At 40.3% G+C, this 22,545-nt stretch overlaps 1 protein-coding gene and 1 long non-coding RNA gene across 3 annotated transcripts in view; one reads left to right on the top strand and one right to left on the bottom strand.

Moving 5' to 3' along the window:
- Positions 1-5,937: 5,937 nt before the first annotated feature.
- On the bottom strand, positions 5,938-9,147 carry LOC140591744 (uncharacterized). Its single transcript, XR_011992057.1, has 2 exons — positions 8,737-9,147; positions 5,938-8,264 (listed from the first exon to the last, which is right to left on the bottom strand). It is a non-coding gene; the product is annotated as an uncharacterized lncRNA (long non-coding RNA).
- Positions 9,148-10,911: 1,764 nt separating this feature from the next.
- LOC111851073 (putative helicase mov-10-B.1) overlaps positions 10,912-22,545 on the top strand; it is a 33,846-nt gene continuing 22,212 nt past the window's right edge. Inside the window, exons 1-7 of one of the 2 annotated variants that reach the window (XM_023825599.2) lie at positions 10,912-11,041; positions 11,272-11,866; positions 12,076-12,157; positions 15,921-16,057; positions 16,665-16,903; positions 18,650-18,899; positions 22,002-22,136. In XM_023825599.2, coding sequence (XP_023681367.1) covers positions 11,739-11,866; positions 12,076-12,157; positions 15,921-16,057; positions 16,665-16,903; positions 18,650-18,899; positions 22,002-22,136 — 971 coding nt within the window. In that variant the 5' untranslated portion in view covers positions 10,912-11,041; positions 11,272-11,738. Of the gene's footprint in view, positions 11,042-11,271; positions 11,867-12,075; positions 12,158-15,914; positions 16,058-16,664; positions 16,904-18,649; positions 18,900-22,001; positions 22,137-22,545 lie in introns of both variants that reach the window. The other variant, XM_023825597.2, reaches the window with a different exon arrangement.

A 22,545-nucleotide genomic window follows, 5' to 3' on the forward strand; every position in this document is an offset into this window, starting at 1 on the left:
AAAATGTTATCTAATCGGTACTGTCTAGCAGTACTTGTATATCCACCCACTCTTCACAAGTGAACTTAAAGGATGTTCCGCAATTCGTCAATAGGAATGAAGAATACATATTTTATGTATATAAGATTGTTTTCTTTAGTTAGGTGAAAGTAACTTAATAAAAGAAAGAATCCTTCCACTTGATTGGAAAGTGGAGAAATGCTGTGGCAGTGAGCACAGATTATCACTTTCTCAGGGCAATTATAGGGCTTTTGCGATTTACGGTACAGCTGCACAACCTTGAGATACTTTTGTCTAGACTTGATAGAACATTCTATCTCGAGTTTTTGCGACTGTGTTTAGCTTTGCGTCTAATTAGTTCTATCTTATCATGTGAAGGTCGAACGGTTAGTCAAACAGGTGGGTTTCATTTTCGTGCATCAACAGGGTCACATGGTTGCAGATGAATACATTTCAGCACTCCGTACTCTATGTACGTGAAAACAAAAAATACCTGGAATAAGGACAATTTATGGCTCAGATACCCTTAGCAACAAAATTACATCATACAGGGTATATGCTATTTAGCTGTGCTATTAACTAACATTGTTTTCTGTTTTTCTTTAACTCTATCTATCTGTTTTGTAGTAATACCATTATTAAATGACATTCCTCAATTATGATTGAATGTTAATGTATGGGTTTGTGAGTATTATATACTTCCATTCCATTTGGTGTAATCTTACCTTGTAGCTTATAATGATCTTTATAAGTGGTTATTAAAATTAATGATTGTGTGCCCTATTATGGACTACATGTCCCATGCTTTCCAGACTATTCTGTCTACTATAGCAAATATAATTAGATGTCATTATCAAAGATGAATCATAAACTTTACTAATCTTCACAGCCACATTCCAACTGTTGTAGTAAATCTATGTCAGTGGGCTATGGTAAGAGCATACATATTTTAAAAGGTTCTAAATGAAAAATAATACTCCCTATATACTCATTAGATGATAGGATAAATATTGAAACCTATTTCAAATCTACACTATGTGGAAGAAAATTCTGAAGGAATTCCAGAGAGTTCTATAACCTTGTTATTCATGAGTGAACTAATATACATGCACATATTGTGAGGTTGACTGATTTACCAGATCATAAGAAAATATCATAAATATAATGTTCATAAAACATACAGGAGTGCTCATGCAGGAATGACAAAAAAAATTAATTGTTAGTCTGCCAAAGTCTGCTAAATAGAGTGTGGAAAGGGAAAGCAAGGTCAACAGAAGGACAAGATCAATCATAAGATAACATTCCAGGTCTTGAGACAGAAGTTATTCGAAAGATGTGGTTATTTAAAGAAATTGAAAAGCATTTTAAAATATGCTTAGAGAAGTTGAAAAGTCAAGAGGTGATCCGAAGTGTATGTTGAATATGGGAACTTTCAAAATAGTTGGGGAGCCAATATCACATTAGCTGAATTAAGCAATGTAGTTGCTAAGGGCGACCAAGTCAAGGCAAAATGGTTAAAAATGATTTAACCTATCAAAATACACTCACCTAAAGGATTATTAGGAACACCATACTAATACGGTGTTTGACCCACTTTCGCCTTCAGAACTGCCTTAATTCTACGTGGCATTGATTCAACAAGGTGCTGAAAGCATTCTTTAGAAATGTTGGCCCATATTGATAGGATAGCATCTTGCAGTTGATGGAGATTTGTGGGATGCACATCCAGGGCACGAAGCTCCCGTTCCACCACATCCCAAAGATGCTCTATTGGGTTGAGATCTGGTCATTGTGGGGGCCATTTTAGTACAGTGAACTCATTGTCATGTTCAAGAAACCAATTTGAAATGATTCGAGCTTTGTGACATGGTGCATTATCCTGCTGGAAGTAGCCATCAGAGGATGGGTACATGGTGGTCATAAAGGGATGGACATGGTCAGAAACAATGCTCAGGTAGGCCGTGGCATTTAAACGATGCCCAATTGGCACTAAGGGGCCTAAAGTGTGCCAAGAAAACATCCCCCACACCATTACACCACCACCACCAGCCTGCACAGTGGTAACAAGGCATGATGGATCCATGTTCCCATTCTGTTTACGCCAAGTTCTGACTCTACCATTTGAATGTCTCAACAGAAATCGAGACTCATCAGACCAGGCAACATTTTTCCAGTCTTCAACTGTCCAATTTTGGTGAGCTCGTGCAAATTGTAGCCTCTTGTAGTGGAGATGAGTGGTACCCGGTGGGGTCTTCTGCTGTTGTAGCCCATCCGCCTTAAGGTTGTGCGTGTTGTGGCTTCACAAATGCTTTGCTGCATACCTCGGTTGTAACGAGTGGTTATTTCAGTCAAAGTTGCTCTTCTATCAGCTTGAATCAGTCGGCCCATTCTCCACTGACCTCTAGCAACAACAAGGCATTTTCGCCCACAGGACTGCCGCATGCTGGATGTTTTTCCCTTTGCACACCATTCTCTGTAAACCCTAGAAATGGTTGTGCGTGAAAATCCCAGTAACTGAGCAGATTGTGAAATACTCAGACCGGCCCGTCTGGCACCAACAACCATGCCATGCTCAAAATTGCTTAAATCACCTTTCTTTCCCATTCTGACATTCAGTTTGGAGTTCAGGAGATTGTCTTGACCAGGACCACACCCCTAAATGCATTGAAGCAACTGCCATGTGATTGGTTGATTAGATAATTGCATTAATGAGAAATTGAACAGGTGTTCCTAATAATCCTTTAGGTAAGTGTATATAACCTGCCATAATTTGCAATGGAATGATCGAGTCACTCTGAAGGAAATCTTAGATGTGATTCCCTTTGTGTAAAGGGACTGGTTCCACTGAAAGCACTGAAAAAATTCCTCTGCTTGTTGTTTGATACTTGTTTATTGTTAATCTGTTGAGATCTAGTTTTTACACCACAACCCTTCCAGCCACAGCTGTTCTTTGCTATCTGTTGTAGAAAATAGAGTACAAACAAGGCAAGGTTACGTTCTTTGTTCCTTTATTCTTGGCCAAAGACACACAGATACTTCAGACAACGGAGCTGAATGCTCACCGTCAGGAGGGAATCCTCCCTTTTTGTACACTTTTTGTTTATTTCAGCTGTGATCTTGCTCTTACTCTTTTTCTTTCATGTCTTGGAAGAGTTCTACCTCTGCTTTCCCCTTTCTAACAGATTTATTGCTGCCTCTGTTACTTTTTAATTGATTAACGATTCCTTCTTATCAGAGCATTCAGAGCATTAGAGACTTCAAAGATTCGATAATCAGAATCAGAAGACTTTATTAATCCTGGATAGATGGAAATTGCTCACATTCCAACTGCACATAGACATGAATACAAGAACAATACAGTATAAGTATAAAAATAGGAATGAAGTGTAAGCTAACAAATTACAGCACTCTGTTAAACATTCTAATAAAGTAAAATGAAAAATCTCTGTACAGGAATCTAAAAGTACCTTTGTCTAAAAGTTACAGGAAAAGTAGAAGTGTATAGAAGTACAGACGCTCCTCTACTTACGAATGAGTTACGTTCCGAATGGCCATCGGTAACTTGAAATATTCGTAAATTGTTATTCAACATCATTTTAAGGATACTCAAATCTACATGCATAAGTAAGTATGATATAAAGTCAATATATGCTTTCTTACTAATTATACATAAAACGAAAAAAAGAATAATAATACTTTAATGTTGATTTTCTTACCTTTGAAACTGGTAAAGTAGACTTGAGGTGATGGATGAGAGGAGGAGGAGAGAGGGTGTGGAGTTTTCTTCGCCAAGGGTTTCTTCGGGCAGGGTTTCTTCTTCATCTGAGGAGGAAGATGCAACAAGCAATGGAGGAGGGGAGGCTCTTGAAGTTGAAGGCACTGGTCTGAAGAATTTGTCTAATAAAGTTTGCACTAATTTTCTCTTCTTTTTATTGTAGATTATATGATAACATTGCATTGCATCATTGATGCTTGTTTCTACTTTTGAGAATCTCTCAGCATTGGGGTCCTGATTCTCAAAAATAGTGAGACATTTTTCTAAGTGAGAAAAACCCTCAGCCATCAATTTCGTTTCAAACTTCTTTAGCGGTATGGGTTCTTCTTCTTCCTCTTGTTCTTATCATTGCGGCGTTTCCTCCAGTTCCATCAATTTCTCATTTGTTAACTCCTCTGAGTGTGAGTCAAACAGCTCTTCGAAGTCCTCCTCTAAGTCAAGGTCTAGCTTTTGACTTAGACCAATGAGACTGTAGAGCAGGGGTGCCCAACCTTTTTTAACTCAAAATCTACTTTTCAAGTGGCCAGTGTACCGAGATCTATCAGTTCAAATAGGGAGCCTTAGCTATTACTCTTTTCTCTACTACTCTTTTTGCAGGAGTCCTTTCTGCAATGGCAGATTTCAGCTCTCTGCAGAGGTTCTCTGGGATTTAGGTCAGGACTCATAACCGGCCTGTTTAAAACGGTGCATCTCTTCCTTTACCACCATTCTCTTGCACTGTTGGATGTGTGATTTGGATCGTTGTCCTGCTGAAAAACTCAAGACTTTTGCCTCAAACGTTTTTTTTTTTTTTCGCTCTAAAATGGCATGGTAATCTTCTGATTTCATCATTTCCTTTGGTACACTCAGTGCCTCTAATACCAGAGGCAGCAAAGCAGCCCCACAACATGAAAGAACCTCCACCATGTGTTGCTGTAGGTAGGGTGTTCTTTTCCTCATGGGCTCCATTTCATCGCCAATGAACAAATTGCTGCACTACATTCCCAAAGACCTCCACGTTGGTTTCATCTATCCATAGAACATTATCCCAAAACGACTGTGACTTATCTTAGAAGTCACAGATGTCTTAGATGTTTTTGCAAACATAAGTCTTGCCTATTTGTGCCATTCTTAGTGGTGTCCTCCTTGTCCTTCACCCAAGGACAGAGTTAAAATCAAAGTGTTCAGTTAGCCTTTCAAGGGAAGCTGATTCCTTGGTTAATTTATTTTTAAAAACTGCCAGATGGATGGAGGTGTCGTGACGCAGCCATAAGCATGGACCGGGGAAGTAGGAGAGGAACACGTAGAATTGGGGAACACGGGATTTAATGGAGAATTAGAGCAGGGACATGGAACGAGCAGAGAACACGCAATACTTCACCAGACTTCACAATCAGACTTCAATGACAGACCACGGGAAACATACTCTGACGTGGACCTAAATACACCGGACTTAGTGGAAATAACAAGAAACAGCTGGTAAACGCAGGGATTCCACATGAGGTTAACGAGGGGGCGTGGCACACAGGAGTATCGGGTGATCAGGGCATGACAGGAGGCATTTATAAGAAAAAATATGATTTGCAAAATTTGCTTCATTTTATTGTATGTTTGTTCCTTTAAATCTAAAGATCTTTCATGTTATGAAGTACACTTTCAGTGGTTGCCAAGCTTCTGTTTTTAGAGCCAATGGTGTAAAATAGCTATGGCCTAATATCTTTAAGATTTTAGATTAATCGAGAGGTTGATTAAATGTTTCGATCAGCTTGTTGAGTACATGCGATTATATGTCCATGTGGTATATCTCCAAGGTGTATGATTAAAAAAGATATACATTAGCATCCCTACTTATAATACAATGTCCTCTCTTTTCTTATTGTCATGTGGGGTAGGTTTCCAGAAAGCTTTGTAACCGTATGTTCCCATTGCGGGCGGCTAGGGCGTCAGCATTCGCAAACAAGGTTGTTGACGATGCTAGGTCTGGCAAATTTATTAAAGACGCCCATATTGCAAACAAACTTGTAGCTTATGTGGTGGAATTTTTTTTTTATATATGATGACAAATATTAAAAGAACCAACTACGGCACCTTGGGAATTTCACCTAAGGAAATTTAGTTTGCACATAAGCAAACCACAAGGACACACAAGTTTGTTGCTGAAGAAGCAGAGAGGTGGTTCCAAATCAATAAAAATACATTTTATTAGACACGCACGCTAAAACTTCGAATAGCACCAATGGCCTATACACTATAACAGATGCTGGCTTGGTTTACCAAGGGGACCGTGAGAAACTGCTCTAGTCAAAGTAATGAATGATTTACTTATGGCTTCTGACTGTGGCTGCATATCGCAGCATTCGATACTGTGGACCGTAATATCCTCTTGGACCGGTTAGAAGGTGTAGTTGGCATTACAGGGACAGCATCTCTTGGTTCCGCTCATATTTAACTGATCGCTATCAGTATGCCCATGTGAACAACGAATCATCCAAGGCCACCAAAGTCACATACTGTATAGTGTCCCACAGGGATCAGTACTGGGCCCACTACTGTTTACCCTATACATGCCACCTCTTGGTAACATTATTAGAAATCATGGTGTTGGGATTCATTGTTATGCAGATGATACACAGTTATATATATCTGTTAACCCTGATGATACATCACTCCTACTGTATCTCGGTTAGAAGATCTGTTAGATTTTTTGCAGGATGGCAAAAAATTTCCTAATGTTAAACACAGAAAAAACAGAAGTACTGGTAATTGGTCCCAAGGCTGCAAGAAATAAGTTTCACCACCTCAGCATTAGTGGCCATCCTACACAACCTAACATGGTGGTTAGAAATCTTGGTCTTCTAGTTGATTCAGATCTACAGTATGTTTTGATGCTCACATAAGAAGTATTACTAGAACTGCATTTTATCATCAACGGAACATAGCCAAGCTTCGTAAGATGCTCTCACTTTGTGATGCAGAAAAATTAATACATGCCTTTGTAACTTCCAGACTGGACTACTGTAATGCCCTCCTTTACAACCCCCCGCGCTTGCTTCGTTCTCAAGGCGCGGGATATCTGTTAGTACCTTGGGTAGAAAGAGCTACGGCAGGCTGCAGAGCTTTCTCCTATAGAGCTCCTCAGCTGTGGAATGGTCTTCCCACCAGATGTGCGGGTTTCAGGCTCACTCGCAATATTCAAGTCTAGACTAAAAACACACCTGTTTAACTTAGCTTATAGGGACACTAGTTCTAGCTCTAGTTCGATGCCATTGGCTTTGGATAAACTGAATTGACAGTGCTGTCACTCTAGCTTCACAATCGCTTGTGGGATTGGAGTGCTGACATTTCAGGGACTCCCCATGCCTGCATTCCCACCTGCCTCTCCCTCGTACTTATGCTGCCATAGTCATATCTGCTGGAGCTTGCACATTGCACTTCATATTGCACTCACCTAACTGTTAGCACTGCCTATAGTCTCCCCTACTTTGACTAATTGCATATTTTATTTCCCCTAGTCCTCCTGGGGGGTGCTGCCCAGAGACCTCAATCTATCAAGATGTCCAGCACACCCTGCAGCATGTGACGTCGCCACTACCAATGACGTCCGTACATCCAGCTCACCGTTCTGCCTGTGTCATCTTCCATGTATGACCCGCTGCCTGCCTTCTGGTTGCCTGGCGATTGGAGGGAGCGTTGGCACCGACTTGCCTTCTCCCCCCTGCTCCCCGTTTGTGTCTCAAATTTTACTGTATTTGACTCTCCCTGCCAGCCCCTGGAGGATGGGCTCCCCCTTTGAGTCTGGTCCCTCCCAAGGTTTCTTCCTTCTGTGGAGTTTTTCCTTGCCACTGTCGCCTATGGCTTACTCACTGGGGGCTTTGGGTGGGGATGCTGTAAAGCACTTTGAGACAATTTAATGTTGTGATAATGCGCTATACAAAAATAAATTTCTTATTTGTTGTTATTTCAGCAATGCAGGAAAACACACAAGGCAAAAAGGCCGACAAACAGGGCATAAGTGTTCCACATGTTGACAATCACAATAGAAAAGAAAAAAAAAAACAAATTACAACTCAAATCACATGTACACAAAACTCATCTATACAGTATATGGTTGTCACACATGCACCATCTCACAGCGGTAGCCGGTTTCCACAGACGAACCAACAGCACTAGCAACGGCACTCGGTCCAGTCAGCCAGGCAGTTGCGCCTGAAACCACTGACTCAAACCAAGACAGAAACAGAAATAACTCAAAACAAAAAATAATCAAAACCAAAAAGCGAAAAGGTAAAACGAGAAGCAGAGCAAAGCAAACCGTTAAACAGGAAAACAGAGTAGGTCAGGTCAGGTTGGGGAGCATGCGCTGATGCAGCACGTTGCCACACCCACCACACAGCGAAACTCCTCGGGATCCCGACCGGCAACTCCCCAGGAAGACACACAGTCCAGTCCCACCCTCCGCAAATGGCCATCCATCTGCTGCAGCCAGGTATTATGTGGGCATCTCCTTGGCCTGGTCAAGCAAAAGAAAAGAATCAAAACCAAAAAAAAGACAAAAAGCAAAGAGGTAAAACGAGAAGCAAAGCAAACTGTAAAACAGGAAAACGGAAACCAGAAAGAAAAGTGTCTTAAAATGACGTGAGAGGGATACAGGGCTTTCGAAGGAACAAACAGGCACACTTGGGTCCCAACAGAAACACTTTATTAAAAATAATACAAAATAACCTTGCATTACAAGTGATATCAAATTGCATTATATATCATATAATATAGGTGCAAAGACACAAATGATATATATGAAAGAAGCAATAATATATAAAATGCTAATTATTATCACAAGCAGTGATAATTAATCACAATAATCAATGAAATGCACAAGCAGTTGCAAAGCTATTCACAATCGGACGTTCCATCATCACCCACCTTCACACTCGGATGTGCCATCATCACCCACCTTCACACTCGGACGGACCATCATCACCCACCTTCACACATGGACCGGGGAGCCCTTTTCAGTCCTGGCAGGAGTCCTGAAAACGTGCCGGGTGATGCACGCTTTATCCCACGGCTGAGCTCCAGTCAACATCGAGATCTCCCCCTTCCTTTATACTAATTTTGGGCGCTGCATGCAGGCAGGGGAGGATCTGGCCAGGCTCACCCCTCCCCTCAGGCAATGCATTCTCAAATTTCCAATTTTGTCCAGGTAATGCTGCTTGTGGTTTCAATCAGAAATGATAAGACAAGTTCCCATAATCAATGGGCTCCCCCCTCCTCCCAAGGATGGGGTAAGCGTCCCACACACCGACCGCTAGGTATGGTTTCAATCAGAGATAGTAAGACAAGTATCCTTGAGCAGTATTTCCCTTCTTCCTGAAGACGAGGCAGGTGTCTCATACACCGATCAGTGGTGTGCAAAACATATTGGGCAACACCTTTCCTTGCTTATGCAGTTCAACCTTGACACAATAATATTATAGGTGAATCTGTGGAAGGAATTTGGCAGAAGTCGATGAGTTTAAGAGTCTGACAAACTTTATTTCCTTTACCAAAGCTTTGGGGAACAGGCACTCAGCAATCTTTCATGCGTCTTGTGATCTGCCCCCCGAACAACATGTGGATAAATTTTTATAGGCATAGAATTGCGTCATCTTTCAGTCAGCTGAGTGAGATATCTGCAGTCATCAGCTTTTACTGATAACGGGGTGAACAACAGGTTAAGGTAGGGTCGACCTTTCCATGATCACCCTTGTGGTTGTTATTGTCTTTCTATATATATATCTATATCTTTCTATTTTACTTCCCCATACACTCCTTTCTCCTCACACATATCCTAGCAGCCCTCCTTCTCCTCAGCAGTCATATGCTTTACTTATGTTGCAATAGCTTACTTTCCAAACTAGGTCTGTACCTTAGTTCGGTCCTTTTGTAGAATGAGCTCCCATATCAAAATATATCAGTTCCACTTTTAAGCATTACAGCCTATTACAGAATAAGTGCATCATACCATATTTTCTTTAACAGAATTATAAAGCAGTAATTATATACAATTGTATATAATTACAGTTAACAGTTATAACATAAATGGTAACATAGAATTCATTATTAATTGCTTATTGCATTGATACATGATTTGCATAATATTGATTAATGTTTTAAAAGCATAGAGCATAGTATCAATTTTTCTTCCACAAATCATGGACAATGTATCCGAATCTCAGGATGATTAGTCCATACACGATCAGAATCAATCAATACCTCAATCACCTCTTATATGACCGCAGCAGGAGGACAGTGATTAATTATAGGTGACGAAATCGTCCGCAAGTTTGTCCTAATACAAAGAGCAAACCATAAAACAAGACAACAGAAACCAAAAAACGAAAAAACAAAGCAAAACCCAAAACAAAAATCAGCAGCGCTGTCCACACGAGGAACCCGAGACCCATGTAAAGACACAAACAATAAAAGCAGTCGCATAGACACTTCTTTTCACCACAGGAAGCAATCGGAGGAAAACCAACCCACAACACTCAGATGATCAACGATGATCAGATGATGGCACTCAGCACCGGGGAAGCAGCAGACTCTTACACCAGGGGAAGCTCCAGTTTCATACACACGGGACCAATAATTACCAAGCAGATGCAGCAGCAGCCTCACTAGCATGCAGGAACAGGCACACACCCACTGTCGTCCCTCGCCCATTTAGCAGTTTTTGCCTATCACGCAATTCAACTTTGAATATAAGGAAGCAGAATTAAAATGGAATTGATTTCATAAGTTAATATATATATAATATTTCAATATGAATTACACAGCATGTTAAAATAAACAGCATACACTAAAGCCCCTCTGCCCCCCCCATCCCATCAAGGCAGCAGGAAGTGCCCATTGGCAATGCACGCCTGACAGCTCTCTGCTTCTGTGTACGTTACTGGTGGATTCCTGCAGACTTACAGATGCACGTAGCCTCAGCAAGGCTGCAGTGTCCTGCATCTGTGCATGCACTGATCACATTTCCCTTGCACCGTGCACACAACTACATACAATTTCCAGCAGGGGATGGAACTAAAATTGGTTTTCATGCCATTGCATGCATACCTGGCATTGTAGGTGCAGTGGACGGAAGCCTCAACGCTGTTCATACTTGAACACATTACTATAGAGTGTGCTTTGGGCATGTGAAAGATGTGATTCTTGTGCCTACACAAGTCCTTGGGAGCTCTAAGATTTCCTCCTGAATGTTGCTATGCTGATTTGCTTATGTGTAGCATGCTGCAAAACATTGTGGTAATTATTTTATTAAAATATATTTTTGACCACGCCTCAATAACTTGTTTTAAGACATTTTGAGCCCATTTTTCAATAAATAGGTTAATTGACTTTAGGCTTGATTTTGGTTGCTTTGGTGTCTTGTTTTTATTGATTTTCAAATTTTTACATTTGCATGTCTGCTGTGACAATTATACAACATATTTCACCATTGAAATACGTGGGTCCGCTTTTCCTGTTTTCGACAGTCTGATGTGCTTTTCTTACACGGATGCTGCGGGGGAGCCAACAAAGTATAACTTTAATAAAGTAAGTTAATTCTGGAATAAGGTAGGGTTTTGAGAAATACATACATAACTCGTTATTTTACTTATGTCGTTATTATTCGCTAAAATCAGTCGGTTTCTGGAAACCCACCCCAAACTGGTAAATGAACGGCGAATTACTTAAATTTAGCAGTGAGACGTAATGGTTATATATTATTAATCATAATCGTGGTGTACATCTGTCAAATTATTTTTGTTGGCATATATACTTTTAAGTTTCGCGGACACAGGAAACCGTTCGACTGTATAAAGAGACCAGGTGCTGACGTTCTCATATAATTTAAGTTTCGTTTCCTCACTCCGCGGAGGTTGCTGTAATAAACGGTACTTAAGTGCGTACTTCCGTCATTATCTGTGCGAGTTGTCTTGAGTACTGCAGGTCATCAAGTATGGGAACGAAATTTAAGAGATCTCGTGAAGGCGGACTACGTTTCATTGACTACCTTTTGACGACCGGGGAAAAATGGGAAAATAAAAAACAACTTAAAGAAATCTACAACAAGGACTTTAGAAACAGGTTAACACTTTTACTGCAACTCAAACTCTCTCTCTCTCTCTCTCTCTCTCTCTCTCTATATATATATATATATATATATATATATATATATATATATATACACATATATATATATATATAAACACACACACACACACACAGAGCATTTATCGATAGTGATAATTCATCTGTTACTCATCGATAGTGATAATTCATCTGTTACTCAACAGGGATGGAGTCAGTTATCCGAATTTCTCAAGTGTTCTTTATGTTCTGGTGAGGTCCGGGAAAGCTACTGTGCGTGGAGAATGGGTAAGTAAAAACAGTAATCATATTTGCATTATATAAAATAACATTTAATAAGGCCTGTCTAATGGAACTCTCAATATTATTACGAAATACAAGTTTAAAATTATATGGGTAAGACAAGCGCTATTGTGAAACATATATTTTATTTAATTTAATATAAAACGACACAATTAATTATTGAAATATTTATTTATTCGTGTATTTATTTATATACGTATATATTTATTTCATTTTGAGCGTTCCATACCTATACACCTTTTAATCACTGGTAGGCGTAGTGGAACACGCTGGAAGGGATGTACACCATACTTACATAGACATTGAAACCCCATTCGAAGTTTAGAGATGGCATTCTCTAATTTTTTTGTACTGCGGGAGGAAACCACAATACCCAGAAGGACCCTGTGTAACATACAAGGAGTTTGTAAACACCATGCACATAGGATTGCAGTGGTTTTTGAAAACGTAGCCCTGGAGCTGTGAACATGGATTTTTCACAATGATTTGCCATAGAAGTGTTATGCCGAAAAAGGCATCCCAGCCATAAAATGCATGCCTGTCACTAAATGACCGTTTGGTCGCTGATCTGAAACCAGTTGAGCTACTTTGTCGAGTTTGCAACTCCAGCAGCAACGCACCATATGTTTCCGTTTTACAACTGTCTGGGTCAGGGCGCCCTTGCCCTGCCGGCACGCTGGTCAGTGTTGGAATCAACTGCTCCACCGAGTCCGTTGATGAGAAAATGATCGTTTCTGGAGACGTGGTATAAGTAATACATGAAACTTTATTACTGTTACCAAAGCTTTGGGGAACAGTCACTCAGCAGTCTTTCATGCGTCTTGTAAGCTGCTCTCCGAACAACAGGTGGATACATCCTTTATAGGCAAAAAAGTTGCAACACATCAGCAAAGAATTGCGACATATCAGCATATTAATTATTGAGCATCTTGTGATCAATAGGGGGAGGTGACTGGGCAGTGGGAATTAGTCTGTGGTCACCTTGCTATTGGTGATCATCAGGGCAGGGGTGACTGGGCAGTAGAATTTAGACTGTGGATACCCTGTTATCAGTGATCATCAGGACAATACCAGAATTAACCTTCCCTGCAGCCGTCACCTGAGGCTGTTATCGCCCTTGCATCTCACTTGTCCCTCAAGCCCCCCCTCCCCGTGGCTATTTGTATTGTTTTATGTTGTAACAGCTTACTTCTCAAACTTAGATCTATACCTTAGTTTGAGCCTCTTGCGACATACTAGTTCCGCACTTTAAGCATTACAGCCTGCTACAGAATCATTGCATCATCAGAAGTTTGAAACAGTAAGGTTATATAATAATCATACAATTATATATATATGCATCTCCGTTTAACAATTACTTCTGGTAATGGTTTCAAGCAGACAGGTGTTTCCTGTTATTTTAGCAAGCTCTAAGTCGCATATACATGTTCTACCTTACGCCGTCTACACCCTCACGCACACCCTGTCATCCTGACCTCCTCGCCTCTGCCATTTTCCGCCTCCCACGCTCCCAATCGCATTATCTAGGTGTCCATTATGGCTCTGTTCACACCTGGTAACTGACCGCTTGTAATCGGATCTCATTTTGCGCATTTCCCAAACCACCTAAAATGTTTGTACGGAATGCCATAATACTCAAAACGTAATAAATATAAATGAATGAATGAATGAATATTTTAATATATTAATGTGTCCTTTTACGTTTGAATAATTCCCTAAAGGTATTATATTTCATAAAGTTTGTCTTCTTTAGTTCTTTATTAAGAAATATCAACATATCAGTATTAAATCTTCTTTCAAATTATATATGTAGATAAAGGTGATGAAATTGCATCTATACAAAAAAAAGAAACAAATTCACTTATTTACGAAAAGAAATTAACTAAGATGCCAAATTCCACTGAGGAAAAATTCAGGTCATTCATCATTATTTAAAATACCTAGAATTAGATTCAGGTGCACCATATCAGGTGAAAATAATTAGAACATTGTTACAGAGCTTTTTGGTGGAGCCCGTCTTATTTAAACCACAGACATTTAGTTTGGTTTGTTCTTGTTGAAATGAGTGGTATAACCATGGTGAGATGCAAAGAGCTCTCACCAGACACAGAAAACCCACAAAGCTACAGATAAGTGGGGGCTGTTTGCAGGAAGCCAGACCCATGAAATAAGGACTGTATAAAGTACATATGCCTCATACTTAGAAGATGCAGGCTGCATATATTGTATGTGCCCCGCCCCAGCCAGTTTCATCTGATTCTGGGAGGGGACGCAAGCAATCTGTGTATCACTATGAAGGGGATGTCAACTTAAAGTTCGGTAACCAAAGAGATTTCAGAGAGGTGGCTGCTCCCTGAGCTCAGAAAATAAAGCTACGTTATAACCTGAAGTACCGACTGAGTGTCTTAAATTTCTGTCTCAGGGTTAATATTTCTATTTTTCATTTAGATATTTCTTTAGCTATATGTGAATGAGGCGGTCCGTCGCGCGCTTCTGTGATGTCTTAACTGCATAATTTACATCTTCCGCAAAGTCATTCTCTACAATGAGAGTACGTCTCCGGTCAGATGATATGCTTTCCGGAGTTTTCTTCAGTGTCTGGCATTGGATGTCGGCTTCAAAGTTTATTGGGATTCCTAAATATTTTATATACTTTTGTAGTAAATCATCACCACGCCTTCCCAGGTCGTCGTAAAAACTATTATATTTTGTCCGATTTACATATTATAGCCAGTTGAGTTCGGAGTGGTGAGGACATTTTGCACCGCTCGGTCAGCACAGTTACAAGTAGTGAAGTAGAGAGTAAAGGGCAGACAACTGCAGAGCCGAACGGACTTTACTCAGAAAGAAGGGGTGAGGGAGAAGACTATCGATACTGAACTGAACGATATTGTGATATTAGTCACATTTGTGCTGTTACGCGTCCGAGTGATTTAAAACTGAAATTGTTTTTCTTTATTGTTTTGTATGTACTTCAAGTTTTTTTTTTTTTTGTTAAATACACATATACCGATGTCGCATTAAAAATCATATCCCAAACCCTCTTTATCCATTGCGGCTCTGTAAATCTTGGGTCAGACATTTAGGATGAAATGGCTCTTTGCTTTAAAAGGGTTGCCGACCTTTAACCTAGACAAAGACCGACACATTTGGAACAATGTGCTTTGGACAGATGAATCTAAAATGTAATTATTTGGGCGCAGTAACAAAGGACACTTTTGGCGTGAACCAACAACAACTTTTGAGCCAACTTGCCAACTGTGAAGCATGGGATAGAAATGTTATGGTTTGGAAATAGAGAAAATAGAGAGTTCTGGAATGGTCAAGTCAAAGCCTGGATCTGAATCCTATTGAGATGCTCTTGGGTGATTTGAAGCGGAAGTGCATGCAAGACACCTTTCAAACATCACACCGCTTAAGGAATTCTGCATTGGAGAGTGGGGAAAACTTTCTGCCGGTTGGTGTCAGAGATTGATAGATCGTTATAGGAAACATCTCACTGAGGTTATTTCAACCAAAGGGGAACATACTAGCTATTAGGGCACAGGGTGTCATAACTTTTTCCTCAGTAGGAATTGGCATCTTAGTTAATTTCCTTTGTTAAATAAGTTTGTTTCTTGTAATTGCAAGACTTTGCAAAAACATCACCTTTATCTAAAGATATAATTTTAAAGAAGATTTAATACTGATATTTTGATATTTCTTAATAAATATAGTGACTAAGGTCCTCCATCTTTGCTAGGTGCAGTTGGTCTTCCCGAACCAAAGGAGGAGCCCCTACAGGCAGAATCAGCCCAGCAGCGTGCCTGGAGCACATGAGGTCTCTCAAGCAGCATCCAGTGCTGAAGTGGCTCCTGCTTTGCTGGATCTGGACCAGAGAAGCGGGTACCTCCTTCAGGACCAAGTGAAAAAAATGTAGACATTCCTCAAAGGAGCAGGAGTTCCGTAAATCTCATTCAGTATCGATCTCCCTGATAAGTATATACAACGACATAGACATTTACTATACAGCATCTGTGCCTGAGATCAGAAGGTTGCTAGTTCATGCCCGGCCCCAGCAAAATAGTCATATGAGGAAGGGCCTTAACCCCCAGCTCCCTGGGAACCACAAGGTGGCTGCCTTTTGCTGTGAGCCCCCCACCCCCCATCTGTATGGAGAGCAAGTTGGGGCAAAGCAAAAAGAGAATTTCCACACAGGGATTAATACAGTATCACTATTCTAAAACATTCATCAAAAGTTTCTAGGTCTGAATAGGGTTGGTTTTTTGGCGCTTGCAGAAACAGGAGTGTGAATTAAATCTAAAACAAATATGATGCTTTTATATATACTGTAAGATGCCTGACAGGAGAAATTGACACTGTTGAAAATGCAGATTTTTATGACATGATTTCTTTTACTTGATCTTATTCATTCTTATGACATTTACTGGCTGTCACCGTAAACTGTCCTCGGGTATCCCTGTCATGACTAAATGTTGTGCTGTATCTATAGGCAGTACATCTCTGATGATAAGAGCATTAAGATCACTTCAGAGCCCGAGATTGTGGACGGCAAGATTCAGCACACTTTCCACGCTCTCCAAAAGGTGTACATTGTCAAGCTGTTTATTCAGAACACAAGCACAGGCTTGGTGCAACTCACCAACACCAGCATTTCACAATGGACACATTATTACAAGCTTACAGATGGGTCTAAGGTGACTGATGCTCATCCTCTGCAGCTTCATCCAGGTATGGAACACTAATGACTTTATATAGAAGGTCTACAGTCATGGCTGAAATTATTGGCAGCCCTGGAATTTTTCCAGAAAATGCACCATTTCTCCCAGAAAATTGTTGCAATTAGAAATGTTTTGGTATACACATGTTTATTTCCTTTATGTACATTGGATCAACACAAAAAAAGCGAAATTTGACATAATTTCACACAGAACTACAAAAATGGGCCAGACAAAATTATTGGCACCTTTTCAAAATTGTGGGTAAATCGTTTTATTTCAAGCATATGATGCTCATTTGAACTCACCTGTGGCAAGAAACATGTGCTGGCAATATTGCAATCATACCTGAAGCAGGTTAAAATGGAGAAAAGCTGACTCAACCTTTCTGTTGTGTGTCTGTGTGTGCCACACTAAGCATGGAGAACAGAAAGAAGAGCAGAGAATTGTCTGAGAACTTGAGAACAAAAATTGTGGAAAAATATCAACAATCTCAAGGCTACAAGTCCATCTCCAGAGATCTTCATGTTCCTTTGTCCACTATGCGCAACATAATCCAGAAGTTCATAACACATGGTTCTGTAGCTAATCTCCCTAAGAGAAAAACTGATAAAATACTGCAACGAAGAATAATCCAAATGGTGGATAAACAGCTTCACTCAAATTCTAAACAAATTCAAGCTGTTCTGCAGACTCGGGGTGCAACAGTGTCAGCTTGAACTATGAAATTAAACACTATGGCAGGAGTCCCAGCAGGACCCCACTGCTGACACAGAAACATAAAAAAGCCAGACTGCAGTTTGCCAAAATGTACTTGAGGAAGCCAAAATCCTTCTGGGAGAACTTCTTGTGGACAAATGAGACCAAGGTAGAGCTTTTTGGTAAAGCTCATCATTCTACTGTTTACAGAAAACGGAATGAGGCCTACAAAGAAAAGAACACAGTACCTACAGTCAAACATGGTGGAGGTTCTAAGATGTTTTGGGGATGTTTTGCTGCTAGGAATAATGAAATCTGAAGACTACCAAAAGATTTTGGGGTGCAATGTAGGGCCCAGTGTCAGAAAGCTGGGTCTGCGTCAGAGGTCATGGGGTGTTCCAGTAGGACAATGACCCCAAACATACCTCTAAAAGCACCCAGCAATGGTTGAAGACAAAGCATTGGAGAATTCTGAAGTGGCCAGTAATGAGTCCGGATCTAAATCCGATTGAACACTTATGGAGAGATCTCAGAATTGCTGCTGGGAGAAGGCACCCTTCAAATCTGAGAGACCTTGAGCAGTTTGCAAAAGAAAAGTGGTCAAAAATTCCAGTTGAGAGGTGTAACAAGCTTGTTGATGGTTATAGGAATCGACTTATTTCATATTTTTTTCCAAATTGCGTGCAACCAAATATTATGTTGAGGGTGCCAATAATTTTGTCCGGCCCAGTTTTTGAGTTTTGTGTGAAATGATGTCAAATTTGGCTTTTTTCTGTTTTTTTTGTGTTGTTCCGATTCACATAAAGGAAATAAACATGTATATAGCAAAACATTTGTAATTGTAACAATTTTCTGGGAGAAATGGTGCATTTTCAGGAAAAATTCCAGGGGTGTCATACAGTCATGACTGTATGTGTGCTAGGAATGTAAGTACCTATATATTTTTACAATAAGAATGGTGACATTTTCTTTCCTTGTTCATACTCTGCTTTTTGATTCTGTGTGGTTCCGTATCTAAAAATCAGGTTTGTTCACTTTCTCTTTAATTTTCTTTCAACAGAACACACCCAAGAAGTCAAGGTCGAATTTCAGTCTGACCACTATGGTGTCGTTCCAGCCACTTTGGACTTTGAGTTCCAGAGGGGTCCCCTTGGAAGCGAAAAGCCTTTTCGGATTACTTGCTCGTTAGAGGCCAATTTCCAGGGTCATCTGGCAGCAGGCCTGGGACCCATTGCACCCTACAAACCAGCGCAGCCCCCTAAACAAAGCGATGTGGTGCCAATGGCGGAAGAAGGGGTGAAACCAGACAGGTAGGGTCTAGGGTCAGCTAAGGCTTCTACTGCTGCAGATAGGAAGCAGGTGAAGTGATGGTGCAGGCATGATGCGGATTACGTCAAGATGTGCAAATTAGTTGGGTGTAAGATTACTAAGCCTGTAACATAATTATTAAGTCTTTGATGGGGACAGTTAGTTCTTCTGATAAGTTTTAATTACCCATAGTTAGCAGTTGCGTGTCTTGTGATCCAGTGTGTTGTCTTGAGCTCCCTGGCTCCGGGCGTGTTCTAACTCTGTGGCAGTGATGCACGGATCGCAGTTATATCTGCGGGCACTGTAGTTAATCAGCGGATCAGGCGGGCCGAGTTGTTAAAAATTAACATTCTGATTCATAGCGGATGGGGTTGCGGGTGGATGAAATATATCATAAATGAGTAAAATATTAAGTCCATGTTGCAAATGTGAATATATTTAAGATTCGTTTCATTCAGGTAAGAATTAGCAGACTAGGCCCTTGTTGTGGTTAGCACTGCTCCCTTACACCTCCAGAGTTCCACATGTGTGGAGTTTGCGTGTTCTCCCTGTGTCATTGTGGGGTTTCCTCTGGGTATTCTACTTTCCCCCCACAGTCCAAAAGCATGCTGAGTTTAATTGGAGCTACCAAACTGCCTTTAGGTGAGTGTACTTCGTGATAGGTTGGCGCCCACTCTAGCTTGTTCCCTGCCTCGTACCTATTGGCTCCAGACCGCTGTGATCCTGAAGTGGTTACAGAAAATGGATGGACTCTCACTGCAAGATCCATTTGAGTAACAGAGGCAAACATTTCTGAGAGTAAATCAAACAAAAAGGAGAAAAAACAGAGTATGATCTGAAAAGTTTTGTGTGGGAGTGATTTAGTGAAACAGCATATTATTAGTATTCTTTATTGTTTGTATTTGGGAAGTTGCAGTGACATACAGAATTTTATTTTGATGAGAATTGATTATTGATTATGCCAGAAGGCATTATGTTTTATTACTTATTTAATTTGGGGAGCAGCCAAATGTTATTAGCTTTTAAAGTGTTTGTGTTCGGGAAGTTGCAGTGACATTTAGAATTTAGTGTGAATACCTGTTGCTGTTTTTATTTTGCCAAAAAAAAAACAACTTTGACTTTAATCAGTCTTTAACTTTATTTATATAGCTCTTTTTAACCACAGGTTTTACCAAGTGCTTTACAGACTTTTAAAAGACAGTGGTTCTCAATCCTGTTCCTAAAGCTCCCCCCTGCCAGAATATTTTCATTCCAACCCTACGTTAATCAGGCATATATGGTCTTTAATCGGCTAATAATGAATGTGGCGGGTTGGAATGAAAACATTCTGGCGGGGGTGGAGGTGTCAGAAACAGGATTGAGGACCACTTAAAAGATTGTTTATTTGTTTAAAACCAGCTCAATTCAGTGTTGTATCATTGCTCTTAATCCCACTGCGAAATACTGGTCTAAATAAGAGAAAATAATTTGCTCAGGTGGGTGGCTGGATGGGTGGGTGGCAATCCCTGTCACTCAGACTGAGATTTAATATATATAAAAGGCATGCATTTATTTCTAACACTACAACTAACACACGACAGACATTACACTTAACACAAAACAAACACAAAATAACAGAATAAAATCAATGAGCAGGATGGAATATGGGAAGACGGTAACTAAATTTAAATGGGTACCCTTAAAGGAAAATACACAGCTAGCCCTCAATTTTAGAAGCACGACCCAGAATTATAAAACAGATGAACAGCGCAGGTTAGATTTTCAAATGAATGAAAGGGAGTTTACATGGTTGCGGATGGAGTCTCATATGCGACTCTGGAAGTTTGTTGATGATCGAGAGATGGCGTTCAGGTGTGGGGGCGGGGGGGTTGAGTGAAGTCTGCAGTGCAATTCTCTGCATGGTGCGTCTTTGATGTTCTGTCTTGCAGCTTTTCGTAGTCTGCGGCTTTTTCTTCCTCCTTTGTGCAGCTATTCTGCTCACGGGTATATTCAGTCTAGATATTTATATTGACAAATGGCTGTCACTTACACAATACACGCAGCAGGCAAATCTGAAAAAGGGCCTTCTGTCTTTGAGGAACTGTGTGTGAGGAAGGAGGGGTGGTGCATGTTGGATTCTTAAAACACCAGCACTCTTTGTTTCACTCTTATCAGTACTTATGTGTGCATCCCCCTCTAGACTGTGGGGGGGGAGTACCAGCCTGCACCAATCAGCATCTTTAAATCAAGGCCTAGGTTGTTATTCCAGGTTTCTAACCATAAAACCATAAAACTTGGAATGCTGGCCTTCCTTTGCCTTGTTATCTGAATTGCCTTGAGTGTGTGTGTGTGTGTGTGTGAGTGAGATCCTACATATAATAAAATATTTTTGTGCTATATGCTTAAACTGCAAACATGCCCTCCAGCCAAGGCATCAGAACGGAACGTGGGTTGACCTTCAGTATTCTTTTCGTTCTGTGACCTGCTGCTCTTCTGATCTTTCACCTACTTTATGACCCAGCATCTCTTCCTGCTCTGTTTAATCTCTTTGCCATGGAATGTCATAAATTCCTCAGCTTCCTTTGAAATACTTATAAGCAACAATATTTCATTTAGTGAGGTCCTTTGTATGCTTCTTTTTACACAAATATATATTGCAATTACATTTCATTTGTATTATAAATGTATTGTATTATGCATTATAGAGTGTTGTTATAGGCTCACACTGCTTCATAGGCTTTTTAACCTAAGTGGTCCTGCTGCACTACATCTGATCTGCAAGACCCTAGCAGTAACAGTTCCCTGTCTTGCAGACACAGGTGCTGCAGGCAAGCGTCAGTCAGTAAATATAGATGCAAATAACTTTCCAAGTGAATTTCTCTCTTAACAGAAAGAGATTAAACTTCTTTCTAATGGAAATTTTCATCACCAAAAAAAGTATTTTTTTTTGCATGTTTATTTCTGTTTAGCTGAATTAGTTATTTGGGTTGATGAAACTGTAGATGAGCTTTTTGGGTTTGTCAGTTAGGGTGCAATGTAAAAACAGGGGTATTGAGTACCTGTGTTTAAGTAGCCTTTTCAAGTTGAGGTCATGCAGTCTGTTCTCTCTCTTCTCTTTCCAATAGTTCGGCTGAGAATAATTTGCAAACTGTTGTGCAATTATACGCCTATCAGTGCCCCGAGTACCTGTCAGACCTGATTAAGTTCCTGAAAAGGGGACAATTCATTTCAAGAGGGTCAAATAAATTTCAGACCAGCAAGTAAGTAATGCAGAACTTGTGTCTTTCACCATGAGTCATAGAGATCACTGAAGTGCAATATTATGCTAAAATGTCCTGCTGTGCCCCTAAAACCCAAGCAAACCCAAGCAAGTTGCCCAACCTGAATTGCTTCTATAAATATTCAGTCATGTAACAGAAAAAGTTAAAATTGAGCAAATATTTAAAATATTTTTTTGCATGTCAAAAATGTAATAATATGCATTTCAGCTCCTAAGATGCTTTGTTCGCAGTGGAGAGCACTGTAGGCTCACATCTCCATGGTTCTGAGTTTGCTTCTCACCTGTGTGGTGTCTTCATTTTGCCCAGGTTTCCTCTGGGTGCTACGCTTTATGTGAGCTCTTAAGTGTTTAGCATCCTGTCCACAATGTCTTGGGAACAGGCCTAGGCT

This window comes from Paramormyrops kingsleyae, chromosome 6 (assembly GCF_048594095.1).
Source record: "Paramormyrops kingsleyae isolate MSU_618 chromosome 6, PKINGS_0.4, whole genome shotgun sequence".
In the NCBI taxonomy this organism is placed as follows: Eukaryota; Metazoa; Chordata; class Actinopteri; order Osteoglossiformes; family Mormyridae; genus Paramormyrops; species Paramormyrops kingsleyae.